This window comes from Medicago sativa, chromosome 3, assembly GCF_051527215.1.
Source record: "Medicago sativa cultivar Bolivia chromosome 3, Bolivia_mono, whole genome shotgun sequence".
In the NCBI taxonomy this organism is placed as follows: Eukaryota; Viridiplantae; Streptophyta; class Magnoliopsida; order Fabales; family Fabaceae; genus Medicago; species Medicago sativa.
Genome location: NC_140751.1, coordinates 6,310,943 through 6,329,739, shown reverse-complemented (window position 1 = coordinate 6,329,739; position 18,797 = coordinate 6,310,943). Strand labels below are relative to the sequence as shown.

At 31.4% G+C, this 18,797-nt stretch overlaps 1 protein-coding gene across 1 annotated transcript; it reads left to right on the top strand.

The window, feature by feature from the left end:
* Positions 1-7,251: 7,251 nt before the first annotated feature.
* LOC146935239 (putative glucan 1,3-beta-glucosidase A) lies at positions 7,252-12,050 on the top strand. Its single transcript, XM_085750417.1, has 8 exons — positions 7,252-7,874; positions 7,988-8,107; positions 8,326-8,523; positions 9,240-9,395; positions 9,496-9,665; positions 10,509-10,658; positions 11,035-11,375; positions 11,530-12,050. Exons 1-8 carry the CDS (start codon positions 7,770-7,772, stop codon positions 11,763-11,765), a joined length of 1,476 nt encoding a protein of 491 aa, XP_085606543.1. The 5' UTR covers positions 7,252-7,769; the 3' UTR covers positions 11,766-12,050.
* Positions 12,051-18,797: the final 6,747 nt, after the last annotated feature.

The window sequence follows — 18,797 nt, the reverse complement described above, 5'->3', positions numbered from 1 at the left end:
AAAAGGATAGATTACTTGCATTACAAGTAATTCTCTAATACAACCACAAAACTACTAAGTTTAATTATGGTATTTTGTACAATGTCATAGTTTTCTTTATTATTTGTAGTCATCATGTTCTGTTATATAGAAGAAATAGAACACTACTAATGTAAGAAAATCAATGTTTATTAAGAGAGTAATGATATTTTGACATCCATTTGATGACAACTTTGTTGACAACCTTGTTTTTCTCACTTCTTATTGGTCAAAAACAATGGAGAGAGAAAAAGGAAGAGAGATGATAACAATATCATGTGAGTATGAGAGAGAAAGTTGTCCAAAAGTTGTCAAAATATCATTTCTCTTATTAAGAACACTACTTATGTAACATTTATATATAAATTACATCACTTTTCTTTTGATGTTAAAATGCTTATTCCAACAACAAAAAACGAAATTCATTTATTAAGAACCTAATATATCCAACCATCTCAAGATTCTAGGAGAAATATCACAAGACTGAAATGGTAGCCAAAACACAATAAAACCAAAGGATATATGTTTTTATGTTTTGATAAAACTTGCATCCAAATTCAAAACACTGTAAAGAAAAGTTTTGTAGTCCTTTCAAGTAGGAGCATGAATTGCTAAGAATATATGTTTTTATGTGTTGATAACACTTTTATCAATGAGAAATTACAGATCAGATATTGCAGATATTGTCTCTACTGCATTTTGAAGATGTTCTTTCATTCGATAATATCCTCTGCCACAACACTTCAATGCACCCAAGAATACAACCACAAGGACAATAGTAGTCATACCCATATTTTTCCCTCTAATATCACAGACAAGTGTATCCCAAAAACCATCATTAGTTGAGGATGGTGGAGGAGGTACTACAAAGATGGATACTAGAAGACAAGTAACAAATGGTGGCGAAGGCGGTGGTTGTGATGCACATGCCAATGGTAAAAATGAGCATCCTTGCAACCTAGAAAACGAGTGTGTTATCATCAACACCATCATAAGAATATGCATCTTTTTTGAGTAATTTTCATTGCCTCTTGAAAAACGAATGATAATTTCATTAAAAAATGAATTTCCAACAATTAATTTAGAAAAATGAATGATCAAATAACCAAATAAATTTATGTCGTTGACAAACCTACACACATAAACTAAGACTAGAATTGAGAGTGCAAGAACATGATATTTTAATTTCAAAAAATTTAAATATAAAATATGTTATAACTTATAACCAATGAAATTATCAAAATTACTTTGTGTAGGAACATAGTCACAGATTAAAGTATTAAAACTATCAAAATTACTTTATGGAGGAACATAGTTACAAATTTTCACCATACATTTATCCATTACAAAGATGAAAGTCCTAATATTGTTGTCATGATATTTACAAAAAAAGGAACTTAAAACTTTAAACAATCAATTATACTGAATGCAAATTTGGATATGAAAACTCACTTAAAATTGTTCCTAGATAGTCAAATGTTATAGTAACATATGCATATGTTGTAATGTCAGAGGCTTCTTTCATCTAATGAAATGTTGTTTACTCAAAAAAAACGTAAATAAATAAATAAAGCAAACAACTCTGTAATATAAATATAAATCAAATTTCATTGTCATCAACATTCGGTGATATTAACCAGATTTCAATGTCCAATGTTTATATATCTTAGATTGTATATCACTCTACTACAAACATTCTCAATAAACATAACACATGCATCGATAAAAAAAATGTTACAAACTTATAATGCATAAACAAAGAAACACTCTACCAAAAAAATAATATTGCTCGTGCATAATTTCAGTTTAATAACCGCAACTTTGTTATTCCGAGACATTTTTAATCGGATCAAGGTAAAAAACAACTATAAACAAAACACTTATTTTATAGTTTGTTCAGAACTTAACAAACATTTTACTTTTCCGACGATTTCAAATTTGGATTTGTTTTATATAGCTAGCAATGAAATTTTCGTACGGTATTACTACCACCAAAGAGATTTACCCTGGATTAAATCACCTCAAAAAAATGAGTTTTTTCCTCACACCACCGCCTATTCATATTCACCACTCAATCGCAATTTTCAACTTTTAGCCTAGCAAACAAACAAACAATCAATGGCAAACCAAGTTCCAACAATTCAAATGAGAGAAGATCCAAACATTGAAAATTGAGAGGTTTGAGATTGTTCAGTCGATTTCATTGAAGGTGATTTTGACATTCGGTGCATCATTTCAATTTCATAACTGCTACTTTGTTCTTCCAAGACATTTTTAATTGGATCAAAGTAGAAAACAACTATGAACAAAACACAAATTGTATAGTTTGTTCAAAATTTAACAAACATTTCTATTTTCTACACATCCAACACCAAAAAAAACTTTATAAAAATAAAATCAAAACACATATTGTATAGTTTGTTCAAAACTTAACAAACATTTCTATTTTCTACGCATCTGATCTCTGTGTATATCAAACTTTTTACATCATTAACAAACACAAACATATAACTGTAAAAAAAACTATCATAACCTATTGCAAATATTGTAATGTTTGAGGTTTCTTTCATTTAATGAAATGTTGTTTACCGTAAAAAAAATTAAAATAAACAACTCCATAATATAAATATAAATAAGGTTTCATTGTTACGATGATACATGTGAGAAAAAAATCAGTTTAATAAGAACATATAAGAAAATCTAAAAAAATCAGTTTACTACTAACATTTTCAATAAACATATCACATATGTATGAGTGTACAAAAAACATGTGAGAAACTTATAATTCATAAACAAAGAAACACTATAGCAAAATTTTTTGTTGCTCATACATAATTTCAGTTTAATAACCATAATGTGGTTCTTCCAAGACATTTTTTATCGGATAAAATTAGAAAATAACTATAAACAAAAAACATATTATATTTTTTTTTATTTTCACAAGCATAATTAATCACATTCATAAATGATGTATTGTTTGAATACAAACTAACTGATTTTTACTCACGGCTCATGTTTCAGAACTCATAAGTTAATGAAAGAGTTACAATCCTACAAATACTTGAACCGTAAAATACCATCGTTGGAAAAGAAAAGTATTGTATATTTCTATCCGAAGCATTGAAATATTTGAGAATCTGCTTTTGCTCCGGTAGAAAATACACCTGGTGTTTGTAAACACCCTATTTCCAGAAATCGAAGCCTAATGTTTCGAATTAATTAGTGATTTTAATTGTTGAATACTTGCAGTGAAAGAACTCTTCAATCAGCTCCAAAAGAGGATTAATAAATACTGATCCTAAGTTTCCGCCACTAGATTCCTCGTGTGTTATATAGGATGTTAGCAAAACAATCTTATCCGAGTTCATGTCAATCAGTCCACCAGCATAATATACGTCAACTACAAAAGTGACGGCAGAGCCTTCTAGAGCTCTTTCAAAGTCTTCACAATCTTCACCAACAATGAATTTTTCCTTGCAATCTTCACCACCACCTTGACAACTGAAAAATACAACTAATGTATATCCAGACTTAGTCAACTTAAGTAAGAAGACGACATATATTATTTTTATTTTTGTTTAACATCAAATGTATATTCTTCTCTTTGAAATAGAGTTTTTGAAAAAGCTTTTTCATCCTTTCATAGTCCTCATGCGAATAGCCCATATCCATATCTTCATACCTCAACCTGCTAAGCAGCAAAACGAAAAAGCAACATATATTTCTTGTATGCTCCCAGAGAGTGTGGGTCCATATGATCCCCACCCTTAAAACGTTCACAAAAAATAATTATACCACTAGAAAAATGTCAACTAACTTAACAAATGTGATTTTGTAAAAAAAAAAAAACTTAACAAATGTGATGGAAGTGTTTTTTTTTTACTGATGTATGAATGTAGAGAAAATTTGTTAACTCTCGTTGTCGCCATAAGAAATCTTTAACAATTAGTGATTTGTAACCATCCCAGTAAATGTTATTTCAGCCATGAGGCATGCGTGACCTTGAAGAGTTTCTAGGACACAACTCATCTGAAAAATTTATTTGAAAAATAATGTATGTTAGAGAAAACCCAACAAGCAAACCATTAAAAGCAATGTTTTAAAACACGATCGATGATCAACCTAGTGAAGGCACCGTCTCATTGGATTATTTGTTAAATCGATGGACTAATAGTTGATCTGCATGACCGTTGACCAAGTCTATGTAAAAAAAATCATGGCCAAGGACCGACTAATTGAAGGGATCAAATCTCATCATCCACTTGTGGCGTTGATAGTAGTATTAATAGCATAAATCTTTTTTATACAAGAGGGAGTTAATAGCATATCACTGAATTATTGGTTGGACTGATGGATTAGTAATTGACCCTATAACAATGGCTCGTTCTATTTAAAAAGATCATGACATAAAAAACGTTAATATTGATAGCATATCACTATACAAGTCTTAAAAGCATTATAACAATAATTGTGAAAAATTAAATGTTAATATTTGTTTTTTGTTTACAAGAGAGTTGGAGCCCAAAGAAAAGAATTACTACCGAATAACTAGCCGTGGTGTTGAAATACTAGCATAATCAGCTAAAAAAGAAATGTGTGTCCAGTCTATTGAATAGATATCTTATTCGTATTTGTCTCATATCTCCAGACATATCTGTTAACAATATGTGGATTTTGAGATATTCGTAAATATTTGCAAATATCAATGGATTATATATATATTAAAGAAATATATTACATTAAAAAGAATTGTTTTTGCTTGAATATTTTTTCATTAGCATGAAGTTATTTTTTTTTTTTGAAGTAAATTAAAGTTTCAATAGCATGAAGTTGTGTTGTAAGATAATATATATTGGAGCAATGATATTTGAACAACCATTTGCTAACAACTTTTATGACAACCTCTTTTTTCTCTCTTTTCATTGGTCAAAAACAATGGAGAGAAAAAAAAGGAAGAGAGAGAGTAAGAATATAATGTGAGTATGAGAGAAGAGAGAGTAAGAATATAATGTGAGTATGAGAGAGAAAGTTGTCTAAAAGTTGTCAAAAAATGGTTGTACAAATATCATTTCTCTATATATTGACACTAAACAATGCGATAAAACAACCATGGTGCGGGGGTCCACTTGGCCAGCTCCACTAGACGGAAACACCTGAGCTGGTTGAATACTTTATCTATATCCACCTCACTATGACGACAAAACAAAAGAGAAATGATATTTGTACAACCATTTTCTGATAACTTTTTCTCGCATACTCACATTATGTTTTTATTCTCTTTTTTCCTTTTTCTCTCTTTATTATTTTTGAGCAATAAAACTAGAGGAAAATGAAGTTGTCATGAAAGTTGTCACCAATGGTTGTTCATATATCACTACTCAAAACAAAAATAACATATTATATATATATATATATATATATATATATATATATATATATATATATATATATATATGAAAATGAAGTTGTCATGAAAGTTGTCACCAAATGGTTGTTCATATATCACTACTCAAAACAAAAATAACATATTATATATATATATATATATATATATATATATATATATATATGTATATATATAGACCAGGTTTAATTAATTTGTGTATTTTGAATTATTTAAGAATTTTTAATTAGGTCTCTAATAAAAATAAGTTATTTAGGTTAGCGTTTATTTAGACGGTTTAGACGGATATGTTTGTGTTCGTCTGTCTTCTTTTTCTGTACATACTTTATTTATTTATTTATATAATTTTTTTTGTGGTGTGTGGTGGTCGGGGTTCGAACTCCAGAGTGGTGGTCGGGGTTCGAACTCCAGACCTTGCATATTTTATGTTTATGCATTGTCCCTACCAACTGAGCTAAGCTCACGAGGAGACTTTATTTATTTTCTAGAATAACATATGTATATACTTATTTGTTTACGTTTTTTTTATTATAAATTAATATGAGTATTGTTATATCATGTGAAAGAATACTGCGAACCCTTCACGAAAACAAATTTTGGCCAATCAAAATAGTTGCTCAGCGACAAATTTTGGCCAATCAAAATAGTTGCTCAGCGGAAGAGACGACAACTAGCATAATACATTTTGTAAAAAAAAAAAAAAACTAGCATAATATATATATATATATATATATATATATATATATATATATATATATATAGTTTTGCTAGAAGACACCTTTTATGAAGGTGTCTTTTAGCAAGTTATTCTATGAGCATTTTCTAAAAGACACCAATTAATTTTTATGAAGGTGTCTTTTAACAAAGTTATAACTAAAAAGTGGAAATCACACCTTGAGGTGTGGCTTGCTAAAAGACACCTTCATAGGTGGCTTCTAGCAAAACCTATATATATATATATATATATATATATATATATATATATATATATATATATATATATATATATATGCAATTTTATAGTTACAACTAGTGTCTTTTTTCTTGTCAAAAAAAAAAACTAGTGTCTTTTCTAATAATTTTATAATTACAACCAGTGTCTTTTCTAATTTAAGAAAATACGCCCCCACATGATCAACCAAAAAAAACGTCTACACATGTGTCTAATCAATATCTTAATAAATACTTGTAACTCTGTCCAAAAAATACTAGCAACTCTTTTTTTTTTTTTGGTACAAAATACTAGCAACTCTATTTGTCAAAAAATAATAATACTGATAAATGACTTGCAAGTTGGAAGACCAAGTTGGCTTTAGATAATATGTGCCATTGAACATTTAACCATTACTAGAAGGTAGATAATGTACATTTTAATGTCACTATTACAAATAAAAAAATATTTTTTTAAATTTATTGAATAATTGACATATTTAACTAATATTATAAAACAAATACATTAGTTATTCAATAGAATTTAAAATATGAATTTTTTTTCCTATAACAATAATAATGGTAGAGGGTGTAGTTGCCACCTTATTTAAATATATCTTGGCCACCATTTGCCAATGTTAAAAGCCACTTCCTAATATTAAAATCTAGAGAGACTTGAATAATGCAGCGGAAACGCAGCCAAACTGGACTCTTTCTTCTACGCTTTTATTCTTTTCCCAAACAAAAGTTCAAAATTGAATTGAGTCTCAATAACTCATCATAGTTAGAAATTGTTGGGTCATGACTTGTATATCATATCCTTAACATAAAATCTCGAGACATTTATTCCGTGAATATCTCGATTACAATGTATACAACCTCCACTTTTCTAAACAATATAAAACTTTTAAATCACATTTGTTACACAACCATTTTTACCTAAAGTATGAGTCCATCAATTCATTAAAGTAAAGTTTCTTTTTTCATCTACATACACTTGTACTTGTACTGTCGTTATGACAATCAACAAAACACACCTTCTAAACTATCAAAAAGACTTTCGACACAAAGAGCCAGTCAAATCTTTTTTGAATCGGTCTGTGGGTCATTCACATCAAGTCAAGAACAACCACACAAATTAGTTCGATACCACATCATCACATCATTAATATAATAAAAGACATTGAATTCATGGATTCTCTCACTTATAAAATACTCAACATCCACTTTTCCAAACACCATGCAACTTCTAATTTACATTTGTTACACAACATAGATTTCAAAACTTAAAATAGCAATTTCTTATGGAACCCTTTAACTCGTAACATTGGTTCATTGCTCTTATATATATATACACACAGTCACACAGTCAATCACACAATCCTTGGTTACAAGCCATTTCAAAATCATTTCAAAAATGGGAAATCCGCCATACAAAGCTGTGAATCTAGGAAACTGGCTTGTGGCTGAGGGGTGGATGAAACCTTCTCTCTTTGAAGGAATTGTCAACAAAGATCTCTTGGTATCACTCCCTCAATTTTATTTAGAGCATTCAAGCAATTTTATTTACAACCTCCTAATATTAAGAAGTTCAAATTTCCACCAAAAAATAATTGTGTGTATGTGTTGATTTAGGATGGAACTCAAGTACAATTCAAGTCAACAAAGTTTCAGAAATATCTTTGTGCTGAAGATGGGGGAGGAACTGCCATTGTAGCCAACCGTGATTCACCTTCTGGTTGGGAAACATTCAAAGTAATTAATATGTAACAAAAGAAATATTCTCTCCCGTTATATTTATAAAAGATATTTAGGTCAACAAAAATTGATGTATCTGGTCCAATTTTTTAACCAGATACATTAACTTTTGTTGACCTAAATTTCTTTTATAAATAGAACCGATGGAGTATTTTTACTTTTTTAACATTTAACCACCCTTTGTAAGTTCTAATTATTTGCTCATTAATTTGCAGCTTTGGAGGGTCAACGACTCATCCTTCAATTTTAGGGTGTTCAACAAAAAATTTGTGGGGTTAAATACTATAGGAGGAGGTAACACAATTGTATCATTTTCAGATTCACCTAGCAACAAAGAAACATTTCAGATTATAAGGAACAATGATGATCCCCTCAAAATTCGAATCAAATCATCAAATGGTTTATTTTTGCAGGTATTTCTTATTCCATCCTCTAGCTAATCAATTTGGATTTTTTTAATCAAGTTATGTACTCGGAATAAGTACACAACTTTTAAAACTATGAACAAAAATTATTTAAGTTTGATCATTTTCCTATATCGGTTATTATGTTCTTTGCCACCTAAATTGTTTCTTTATGTTACATTATATTTGCACCGTTAGTCTATTTCCCACCTTTAACAACGGTTAGTGCAATTGAAAACATCGTGCCATTAAAGTCTTTGTCCATTGCCGCGAGAATATGTCTCCCATAATAACCCTTCAGAAAACATCCATCAAATCATATAAATTATCTACATTTCTCGAAGCCCTGTCAGCAACGATTAAGACACACACATATACGATCCAATGTCATAACATCTTTTTTCACTTGCAAAGTAGCTTGGACAATCAACTTGACCATGTTATTGGGATTAGATCTTAACACTTCCATGTCAGTGATTCGAGAAAAGAGTGAAACTTAAACGACCTCATTTTTAATTTAACATAACTTAAAAACTAACAATACAAACATAATATAACATAAAATACTAATTCGAGAAAAAGAAACTTAAAAGACCAATTTATTAAAATGATCAAACTAAAATGACAATATGAATAATTTTGCTATTTTTAATAGTGAAAGCTTGTTATTTAAGTTATTAATAATTACCTAGAATTGTGAATCCTCTAACCATATATTTATGAAGGCTCAATCAGAGACATTAGTGACAGCAAATTATCAAGGCACAAATTGGGATGACAATGATCCATCGGTTTTTCATATGACAATTGTAAACACATTACAAGGAGAGTACCAACTTACTAATGGTTATGGTCCAGATAGAGCCCCTCAAGTCTTAAGGGTGAGAATTCTAATAAACTTTTCATGAGAAACTATGACTTGTTGAAATTCTTTGATGGATTTCCGTATCATCTTAATTTTGAGCTTTGTTTGCTTTGCAGGAGCATTGGAATTCATACATAACTGAAGATGATTTCAGATTTATGTCACAAAATGGATTAGATGCTGTCAGGATACCTGTTGGATGGTGGATAGCCTATGATCCAAATCCACCTAAGCCTTTTGTCGGGGGATCTTTGGCAGCACTTGACAATGCTTTCACATGGGCACAGTAAGTCTTGAGAGATATTTTAATTAAAATTTAGATGTACTTTTGGTCTCATATTTTAATTCAAGATTTTGAAGTTCCATTTCAAAATCTAAAATTATAGTCCCAAATTTTTTAAAATTTCAGAAATTTTCACATCATTGAATTTGAAGCTTAGTTTTATGAGAAATGCTAAAAAGTGCCCTAGGACAGCTGTTAAGAAATTTAAAGAAGAAATTTTGTTTTGTGATTGATGCATTTAACACATTGAAACTTGAAAATGTAATTTTTTCTACATAAAACTTACCAATTAATTTCTATTTTAAAAAGTACACTTGTTAAAGTGCAACAAATACCTTAAGACACTTGTTAGCAAAACTAAATCATATTTTCCGACCAATGAGTTTGAAAGTCATAGATTGATGTTGTAATGCACATGTAGATTAAATCATATTTTTTTTTTATTTTTTATATTATTAAATAATTACTTAAAAATAAAATAAAGAAAATGCAAACTTCACTGAATCAGATTTCCCAAGAAAATATTTCATTTTATAATTTCTTTAGCAAGTGCCCCGTTGTTAATATCTCCCTTTTATAATATCACTTGTGACTTGCCACCTCATTTTTTAACCTAATGCATCATAAAAAAAACTCCAAATTCAATGGTGGGGAATGTTTTGAAACTTTAAAAATTGGAGGACTATGATTTCAAATTTAAAAATGTCGGAACAAAAATCTTAAAGCAATCAAAATAAAGAGACCAAAAGTTTATTTAAACCATTAATTAAATTGTAACATATAACAAGTGTTGTATACTTTATGTGCAACATTCAATGTATTTTAATTAATGTTTTATGATTGCAGAAACCATGGGATGAAAGTGATTGTGGACTTGCATGCAATTGAAGGTTCTCAAAATGGCAATGAACATAGTGGGACAAGAGATGGATATATAGAATGGGGTGATTCTTACATACCCCAGACAGTCGCTGTGATTGATTTCTTAGCACAAAGGTTTTGTATCTAGATAATCATCTAATTTCTTCTCTATATTGGAATTTAAGTATGAGTGGTGGTTAGTCACATATTGGATATTAATAGGATAAATGAAGAATATATGAGAGGTGTAGTGTATACAGAATAAATGTAGTGGAATATTCAAGTATGAGTAGTTCTTACCTACAAGTATGTTTCTCTCAAGCGTAACGAGTAAGACTTAAGACATTAAGTATATGAGTCACATCTTTTACATATTATCCATTTAATATATTATTCTATTTCTAATTAATTTGAGATTATCCACTCACACTTAAATTCCAGGAATATATGATATATGATGCTATGACTCAAGTAATTGAATTATTTATACTTGAATTAAATTTGTTGACAGGTATGGTAATAAACCAAGTTTAGGAGGAATAGAGCTGATGAATGAGCCACAAGGTGTCAATCTTGATAGTCTAAAGAAGTATTACAAGGCAGCTTATGATGCTGTGAGAAAATACAACTCAGAGGCTTATGTGATCATGTCAAATCCATTGGATGGAGATTCTAAAGCTCTTCTCTCATTTGTTAGTGGCTTCAACAAAGTAGTCCTTGATGTGCATTACTACAATATGTTTTGGGACAAATTCAATGGCATGAATGTTCAACAAAATATTGACTTCATAAGAAATGAAAGAGCATCAGATCTTGCTGGTGTATCTTCAACAAATGCTCTTACTTTTGTAGGTAAAAACCAAATCCTAACCAATTTTATTGGTATATATGTGTGTGTGTGATAGGGATGAAATGTGATTTAATACATATATGAAATATGGCAAATGCTATCTAACTCATGCATAGTATATATTGGGGATAACTATATGTTTTTTTCTTTTTGTAGGGGAATGGACGGGTGAGTGGACCATACAAAATGCATCTAAGCAAGATTTCCAAAACCTCGCCCAAGCGCAATTGGATGTGTATTCTCGGGCAACATTTGGATGGGCTTATTGGTCCTACAAATGCCAGTTTAATCGTTGGAGTCTCAAGTGGATGATCGAGAATGGTTACATAAAGTTGAGTAAAAAAAATGTACCAACAGATAGCTTTCGACAGGATGTGAGGGATTTCGAGTAACATGGGGGAGGAGAGCAACCGTGCTAGATGTAGGGGGTCTTTTGGGGGAGGAGAGCAACCGTGCTAGATGTAGGGGGTCTTTTGCCAACCCAACATCGCTTCAAATGCATGCTTCTAAAAAAACTATCAAACTTTTGTTATATGATTGTATATTTTATGAAATAATTTGTTATTTGAATTCATGCTTCGAAAAATATGAGAATTTTTTAGTAGTAAGGGTGGGGAAAAGAAACACCCTTGCATGTACTGTGGTTACTCTAATGAATAAAATGCTATAGTTCAACAGATGAATGCATATTCAAATTCTTTAAGCAACAACTATATTGGAAGAACTCAATTGCACACAGATTCCTAGGCAAAGAATACATTGTAGGTTAATTATTTCACTAAGCTACAAAATATTACTTTTATTTTGCTGTATATTATCAATGGCTAATGTTAACTTGTGCCCTCAAGGCACAAGTTAAGAAGTAAAAATAGAAACGTTTTGTTGTAATTAATGTATTTGAATTTAACTTTTTGACTTTTAACTAATTGAATACACAAAATTTAAGAAACAATTTCTACTTTGGGTTGCTTAACATATGCCCTAAGGGCACAAGTTAACATGACCCATTATCAATTTATCATCATGTCTTATTGCAACCCGAAAATATCACTAAGCAGGTTTTTTCTTCCATTGTTTAGGTCTTTTGGAATAAAAATAAGAAGGAAAATAAAAATAAGAACATAGTTTAGTTTGTTTCTTGACTTCTTCTGCAGTAACTGTTGCTAGCATGGGTGTAGTGGTGAATACTTCTAAAGACTTTGAATCTCTTGAATACTTCTAAAGCTTCACTTTTGAGTTTGATTGTGTAAATCCACAACATCCTAGTATGCTCATCTAAAAAGTGATGAAATATCTACTCCATGCAATAATAGGTACCTCAAATGGCCCACATATATCATAATGTATGGTATCTAAAACAATTTTTGATCTCTTAGGCTTTTCTGAGACAAATGGTAGCTTACTTTGCTTGCCTCTCAAGCAAACTTCACATGATTTCATGTTAGCATTCAAAACTGGTAACCCTGAAACTAAATTCTTAGAGCTCAAGTGGGATAAGCTTCTAAAATTTAGGTGGCCATACCTCATATGCCATAACCAGTTAGTGATCTGATATAATTGACATGGAAACCACTTTTGCATTTTGAATGCTACACAAAAATGTTCTGCTCTTTGTTAACTTTGACTTCAACACTAACTTTCCTTTGTCTATCATAAAGATGCAGAATGTTACCTTGCATTGTATCTGAGAAACCCTTTTCTACCAATTGACCTATACTCAACAAGTTACACTTCATTCTTGACACATACAATACCTTTTCCATCAGTGCATTCTTCCCATCTTTCCTTCTGATAGCAATATCGCCAATACCTTCATCTTTAAGGTTCCCGCTATCTACAAGCCTAACGTTTGTTTTCTTGCTAGAATCAAAGTTGATAAGCCATTCTTTGTGTCCATTCATGTGATTTGAACAACATGAATCAAGATACCGGTCTTCACGTAATGGATTTCATTCACAAGTAGTAGCCGTCAAAAGAACTAATTCTGAATCTGAATTATCCTGATCCATGTTTGCTTTCTCTTCACCTTTATTATTCTTCTTTCCATCTTTCTTATACTGGCACCCATCAACATAATGTCGAAACTTCTCATAATTATAGCCCTGGAATTTTCTCTTATCCAATTCTTTCTTCTTGTTCTGATTATTGCCAGAACCACCTCCTCCTTTAGAGGATTCACCTTTCTAATCCGACTTAGAATAGTTTCTGTTGTAGAAGTGACTCAAAATTGGAGTTTGGAGTGCAAAATTGAAGTTTGCTGGAAGACCAAAATCGGCGCCCGATTTGTGGAGTTCGGGCCCGATTTTGGCTGTCTTTGGGAGCAGTTTGTTACGTGAAAAATCGGCACCCAAATGGAGGAATTCGGGGCCCGATTTTGCGTACAGTATTTTTGAGAAACGTATTTTTTGGGCCAGATTTGTTCCAATTTTATAGGAGATACTTTTACTATAAATATAGACTTTGTATCAGAGTAACCCTTGAGATAGAGGGGCTGAAACAAGGGTTTTGAAAGGCAACAACAAAACTAGGGTTTGTATAGAGTTTGTCTCTTGGGAACAAACACTAGGGTTTGAGGGTTGATTTACCTTGGGAAACACTATTAGGATTGAGTCTCTTGGTCACGGGAAGAGATTGGGGATTTGGCTAGAATTAGGCGGGAGACTTATTCTTGTAACCCATTGATATTATCGAAGTAGTAATAAATATCGATCCACAAGGACTGTGTTAATTTCAATTCTAGCAAGCGCGTTATACGTTAGGATGTGTAAAGTTGTATTAGTTGCCCTAGGCAGAAAAGTTTGGTTTTATCAGACTTAATTGAAGTAGAAAAAGTGCGAGAGAAAATTATATTAAGATGAATGATTAAGCCGGTGAATCCGCTATTGCTCTATATGAAAAGTCTCACTCTCTTTACCCTCAATTACTACTCAATCTTTACGATAAATTAACTAAGTGGTTTTGATCAATCTCTTGACTCAAAACCCTTTCCTACGTTAACTATAACCCTATTAATCTCTTAACTAGATTGAATAACCGTGGAAGCGATGTTGGAACGTTAATTCATATATCATAACTCTCAATTTCCTATCTCTAGGTTCCTAGTGTTGAGTTAAACAAAATTACTATATCAGGATTTAAAGCTAGGGCTAGTAGTCATTCAATTCCTAAGATCAATTCATGTGATTGCAAGAAGCTAGGGCTAGTAGTCATACAAAACAATAACATTGAAAAGCAATAAACACAAGTAATTCTGAATAAAGACTGAATAACATTGATTATAGAGAGAGTTCAACTACAAAATCATATATTACAATAGTTTCATCATGGCTTAATCAAACTAAAAGTTTAGCTACTCATAACTAAACAATCATAAGCATAAACAAGGGAAAACATACATAAATCTAACCAACGAAGAGTTGGTATGAGATTCAGAGCTTGTTCCTTGGTCTCCTGTCGTCCACTATGCTCAAAATCGCAATAATAATCAGTACCCTAACCTTTGCTAGCAGCTGGCTATTTATAGAAAGAATTTAGGGTTTCAGAAAAAGCCCATCATCGTGCCACGTTACGGGTTGGTCGTGGCATGATGGCTCATTAATCCTACGTGGCAGCAGACAAAACCTAGCATCGTGGCACGTTGCATATTGCTTCGTGCCACGAAATTTCCAGAAGCTGATCCTTTGTCCCACGCTCTTCAATCGTGCCACGAAGGTCTTCAACGTGGCACGATGCTTCATACTTGGGCAATTTTCCTTGTTTTCTCAAAGTTTCTTCTCTTGAGCTCTTGTTCCTGTTTTGGTTTAATTTCACCATGAATTCCATGTAGTTGACTCTCTAAATGCTATTATAAAGGCATAAATGCGACTAAAAACTAATGTTGATGTACCGTCATCAGATATCTCTTTTGTAAAGTTACTCATCATTATAGTGAAACGGATGGCTGCTCTCTCCCCCAAACTAGGTCAATTTGGACCGAACTGGGTCAACAAATTCTTTTCTGTTCTCTCTTCTTTTCTCTCGCTGTTTTCTACTTTTGTTTGTGATTATAACTGTGATCCACTTGTATTGGTTGCTTGATTATCCCTTTTGCTCCACACATCAAGTTTGTTATTGGTGTGTTTTCTCATCGAATTCACAACAATTTCCATTCTTGAACTTTCCTTTCTTCTATGAATACTTATCATATCCATCTTTCTTGGTGAATTGAGCTTGCAAGGCTTGCTGTGTTGTTCTTTTTGAACCTCTTTCAATCACTAACATCTCACGAGCTTCAATAGATGATTGAAGTTCTTCAATCTTCATTGTCTTAACATCCTTAGCTTCTTGTATGGCCACAACAATGAAATTAAATTTTGAAGTCGGGGATCTCATGATCTTACCCACTTCTTCTCTGAATAGATGATTGAAGTTCTTCAATCTTCATTGTCTTAACATCCTTAAGGGTTAATCATATCCAATAGGCCCAGGGGTGTCATCTGGTGCACTGATTCCCCTCCTGCTATCTTGGTGTCTTGCCTTTGTAATACTGTTAGGGTTTGAGTTGGCGTGATTTGCAGGAATTTTTTTTCTGTTTCAAGAGCAATGTTTGATTTGAGATAGCTTTTTCATTGCATTTTGGACTAATAGGATATTGCTAGTTGTGGCCTATTTATGGAACAATTGCAGATCATGTGTGCAATTGGCATTTGATACGGCCTGGTGATCATATAAAGACAGAATATTAGTGGCATAAATTAATGTCAACAAGTTTGAGAATTGTTCTCTGCTGTTCACCCAGGGTGTTGCTATATTTTTTCTTGACTGCAATATAGCATGTCAGCACTTGGTTAATGGCATTTGGATGAACCTGAGTTTAGTTAATGCTGATCAGTGATCTAGGACTCAAATTAATTAATCTTCTATTATTAATCTATTATATATGATAAAACTCTTTCAACAAAACCACTCATTCTGCAAAATCAGGGCTGCTCAATATTTAACTATTATTCCAATGGACATATTGACTGCCCACCATCAGAAAATTAGGTCATTTGCCAATTGTAAAAGCCCTTCTTGTGAGTGGTCATCAGTGGAGTGGTGCTTGATAGTGGAAATGCAATGAATATACTTTTTAACATTATATATTTTTCTATTGGCCATCTTGATTCATAGAACTGATTAATTAATGAATGTGCTTGTCCTCCTCCTGATGAAGTTGGTGCTTAATTCCAATTGTTCAGTTTTATTAAATTAGAGCATACGGTATTAATATCAGAGAAAAGTTTCAACACATGGAAAGAGTAGTATCTGTCACAGTATAACCCTTTCTAACTTTGTCAGCTCAGATTATCAAAACCCTAATTTATTCTCCTTCATCTACTAAAGAGCATACGGTACATTAGATGTATGATTCATGATTTTCACATCTTTTTCGTTTTTTATTTTGTGATTTCGTCGTCTTAGTGCGACGTTGGTTTGTTCGTCGTCTTTGTGCGGCTTTGTTTGTCTTTCTTGTTTCGTTCAAGTATTTGTTCGTTCAGATTGTCATATTAGCTTCGATCCAGTGCAGATCCAATCAATAACTTTGGCGTCGTACGTCCACGTTGCAAATCCAGAGGCATGCGTATCACGCAGACTTGAATATAGTCATATGTAGTCTTTTATACTTTGCTGTTTTATGTTATTGATACGGATGATGTGAGTTTGTTCATATATTCATCCTTCTTTTTGTTTTTAATGAATTTACATTGTATCGATATATTAATTAAAGAAAGTAAAGAAGATATATTTATTTGGGTTGAATTTTTCCATCCATTTTTACTCTTTATTTACATTATTTTATTTACCGTCATATCCTTTTTATCTGCACCAATATTATATACATAAAAGATTCTAGTTGCTAAAATGAACCTTCATAAAATGAAATGGATATTGTAGCAAATAAATTTTGTGAATTGGAAAGAAAAAGAAACTGATTGTTGAATTATAAAGCAACTCGATCCTTTTGCTAATTTGCATCTAATGTACCGTAAAATTAGTCCATATATAATATCACCTTAAAAAAAAGTCCATGAATTGGACAAAACTTATGAACAATTTCTTAAGTGTTTTTCGTACAGTTCTTACCTAAAAATATTAATAACAAACTTAAAAAAAAAATTATGGAATTGACAAAATCATGATGAATTTAGTTATAAACCATACAAAAAACACCTAAAAAATCGTACCTAAGTTTTCTCCTTATATTATTTACTATCAAATTAGTCCTTAAAAATTAACAGATGAACCAAGCCTTCATTCAAAATCGAATTTCCTTTTGTCTGTTTGCAAATTTCTATGGTATAATTGCCCGACCCCTACAATTTCATGGGGCGTATTAGTGAATGGCTCAAATTTTATTTGTGCTTATCAATTCAAATCTCTGTTAGTTCTTAAGTCAGTGCTTTGGAGAAACAATTTAAGTATAATATTTTTTTTTAAATAAACTTATAAAAACTAATGGAAAGACGGGCAACCACGTGCCCGTTTTATCACCTTTTTATTACGTTAACGGGTATAAATTATGAACAACTTTTATATGAGATTTTGATTTTAGCTAAAATTATAAGTGTAGATATTTATCAATTTTAAATTGTAACAAGCTCAACAAATCATGTTTATCTTTTTCAATGACATCGATAATATAGAAAATATAATATAAATTCTTATTTTTTTAATAACATCAACAATATAACATTGTTATATAAAAATTTGTTTAATGGTATAATTGGAAAATTAAAAACCAGCCCATAATCTTCTATTCCTTTTTATTACTATTATCGGAAAGATGGGGATTAACATGTCCGCTTATCCGCATTCCATCTGCTGCTTAATCGTCTACCTATCCTCATTTCGTTGGGCTAATTGAGCTAACTCATGAACAACCCTATTAACTTGCCTCCTATTAAACTCAACATTAGAGTTTGAAAATCTACTTTGAAACAACTGTCTACATACAAGCATCTATAGTACATCTAAATTAACTACTATCTTCTACACCTGTCCTAAAAGCATCCACAACCTTTTTAGAGTTTAAAGCAAAATCTACATTATCAAATTGAAGGTATGTCTAATCCAAATCCGTATGATTACCAACTGCTTTCCCTATGTCAACATCACAAAGAGGAGAGAATCAAGATGTTTTTGCAAGAACAAAGTCCCATGTGTCATCACAGATACAAAGCCCGATCGACTCTTTTAATACTAGACTAAACCCTTCAAGTTTTCTTGTATTTGTTTTCAGCGATTGCCATGCGGCATCATTATGATTTAGGTTTCTGTTTTGATTATATCTTGCAATTGTTTTATCTTGTGTGCTATATGCCCCAAGCATCATATGCTTCCGTTCAATATTGCTATTTTAATAGCTTTTTGGTTGAAAGAAAAAGGAAATTGGTTTATACTTC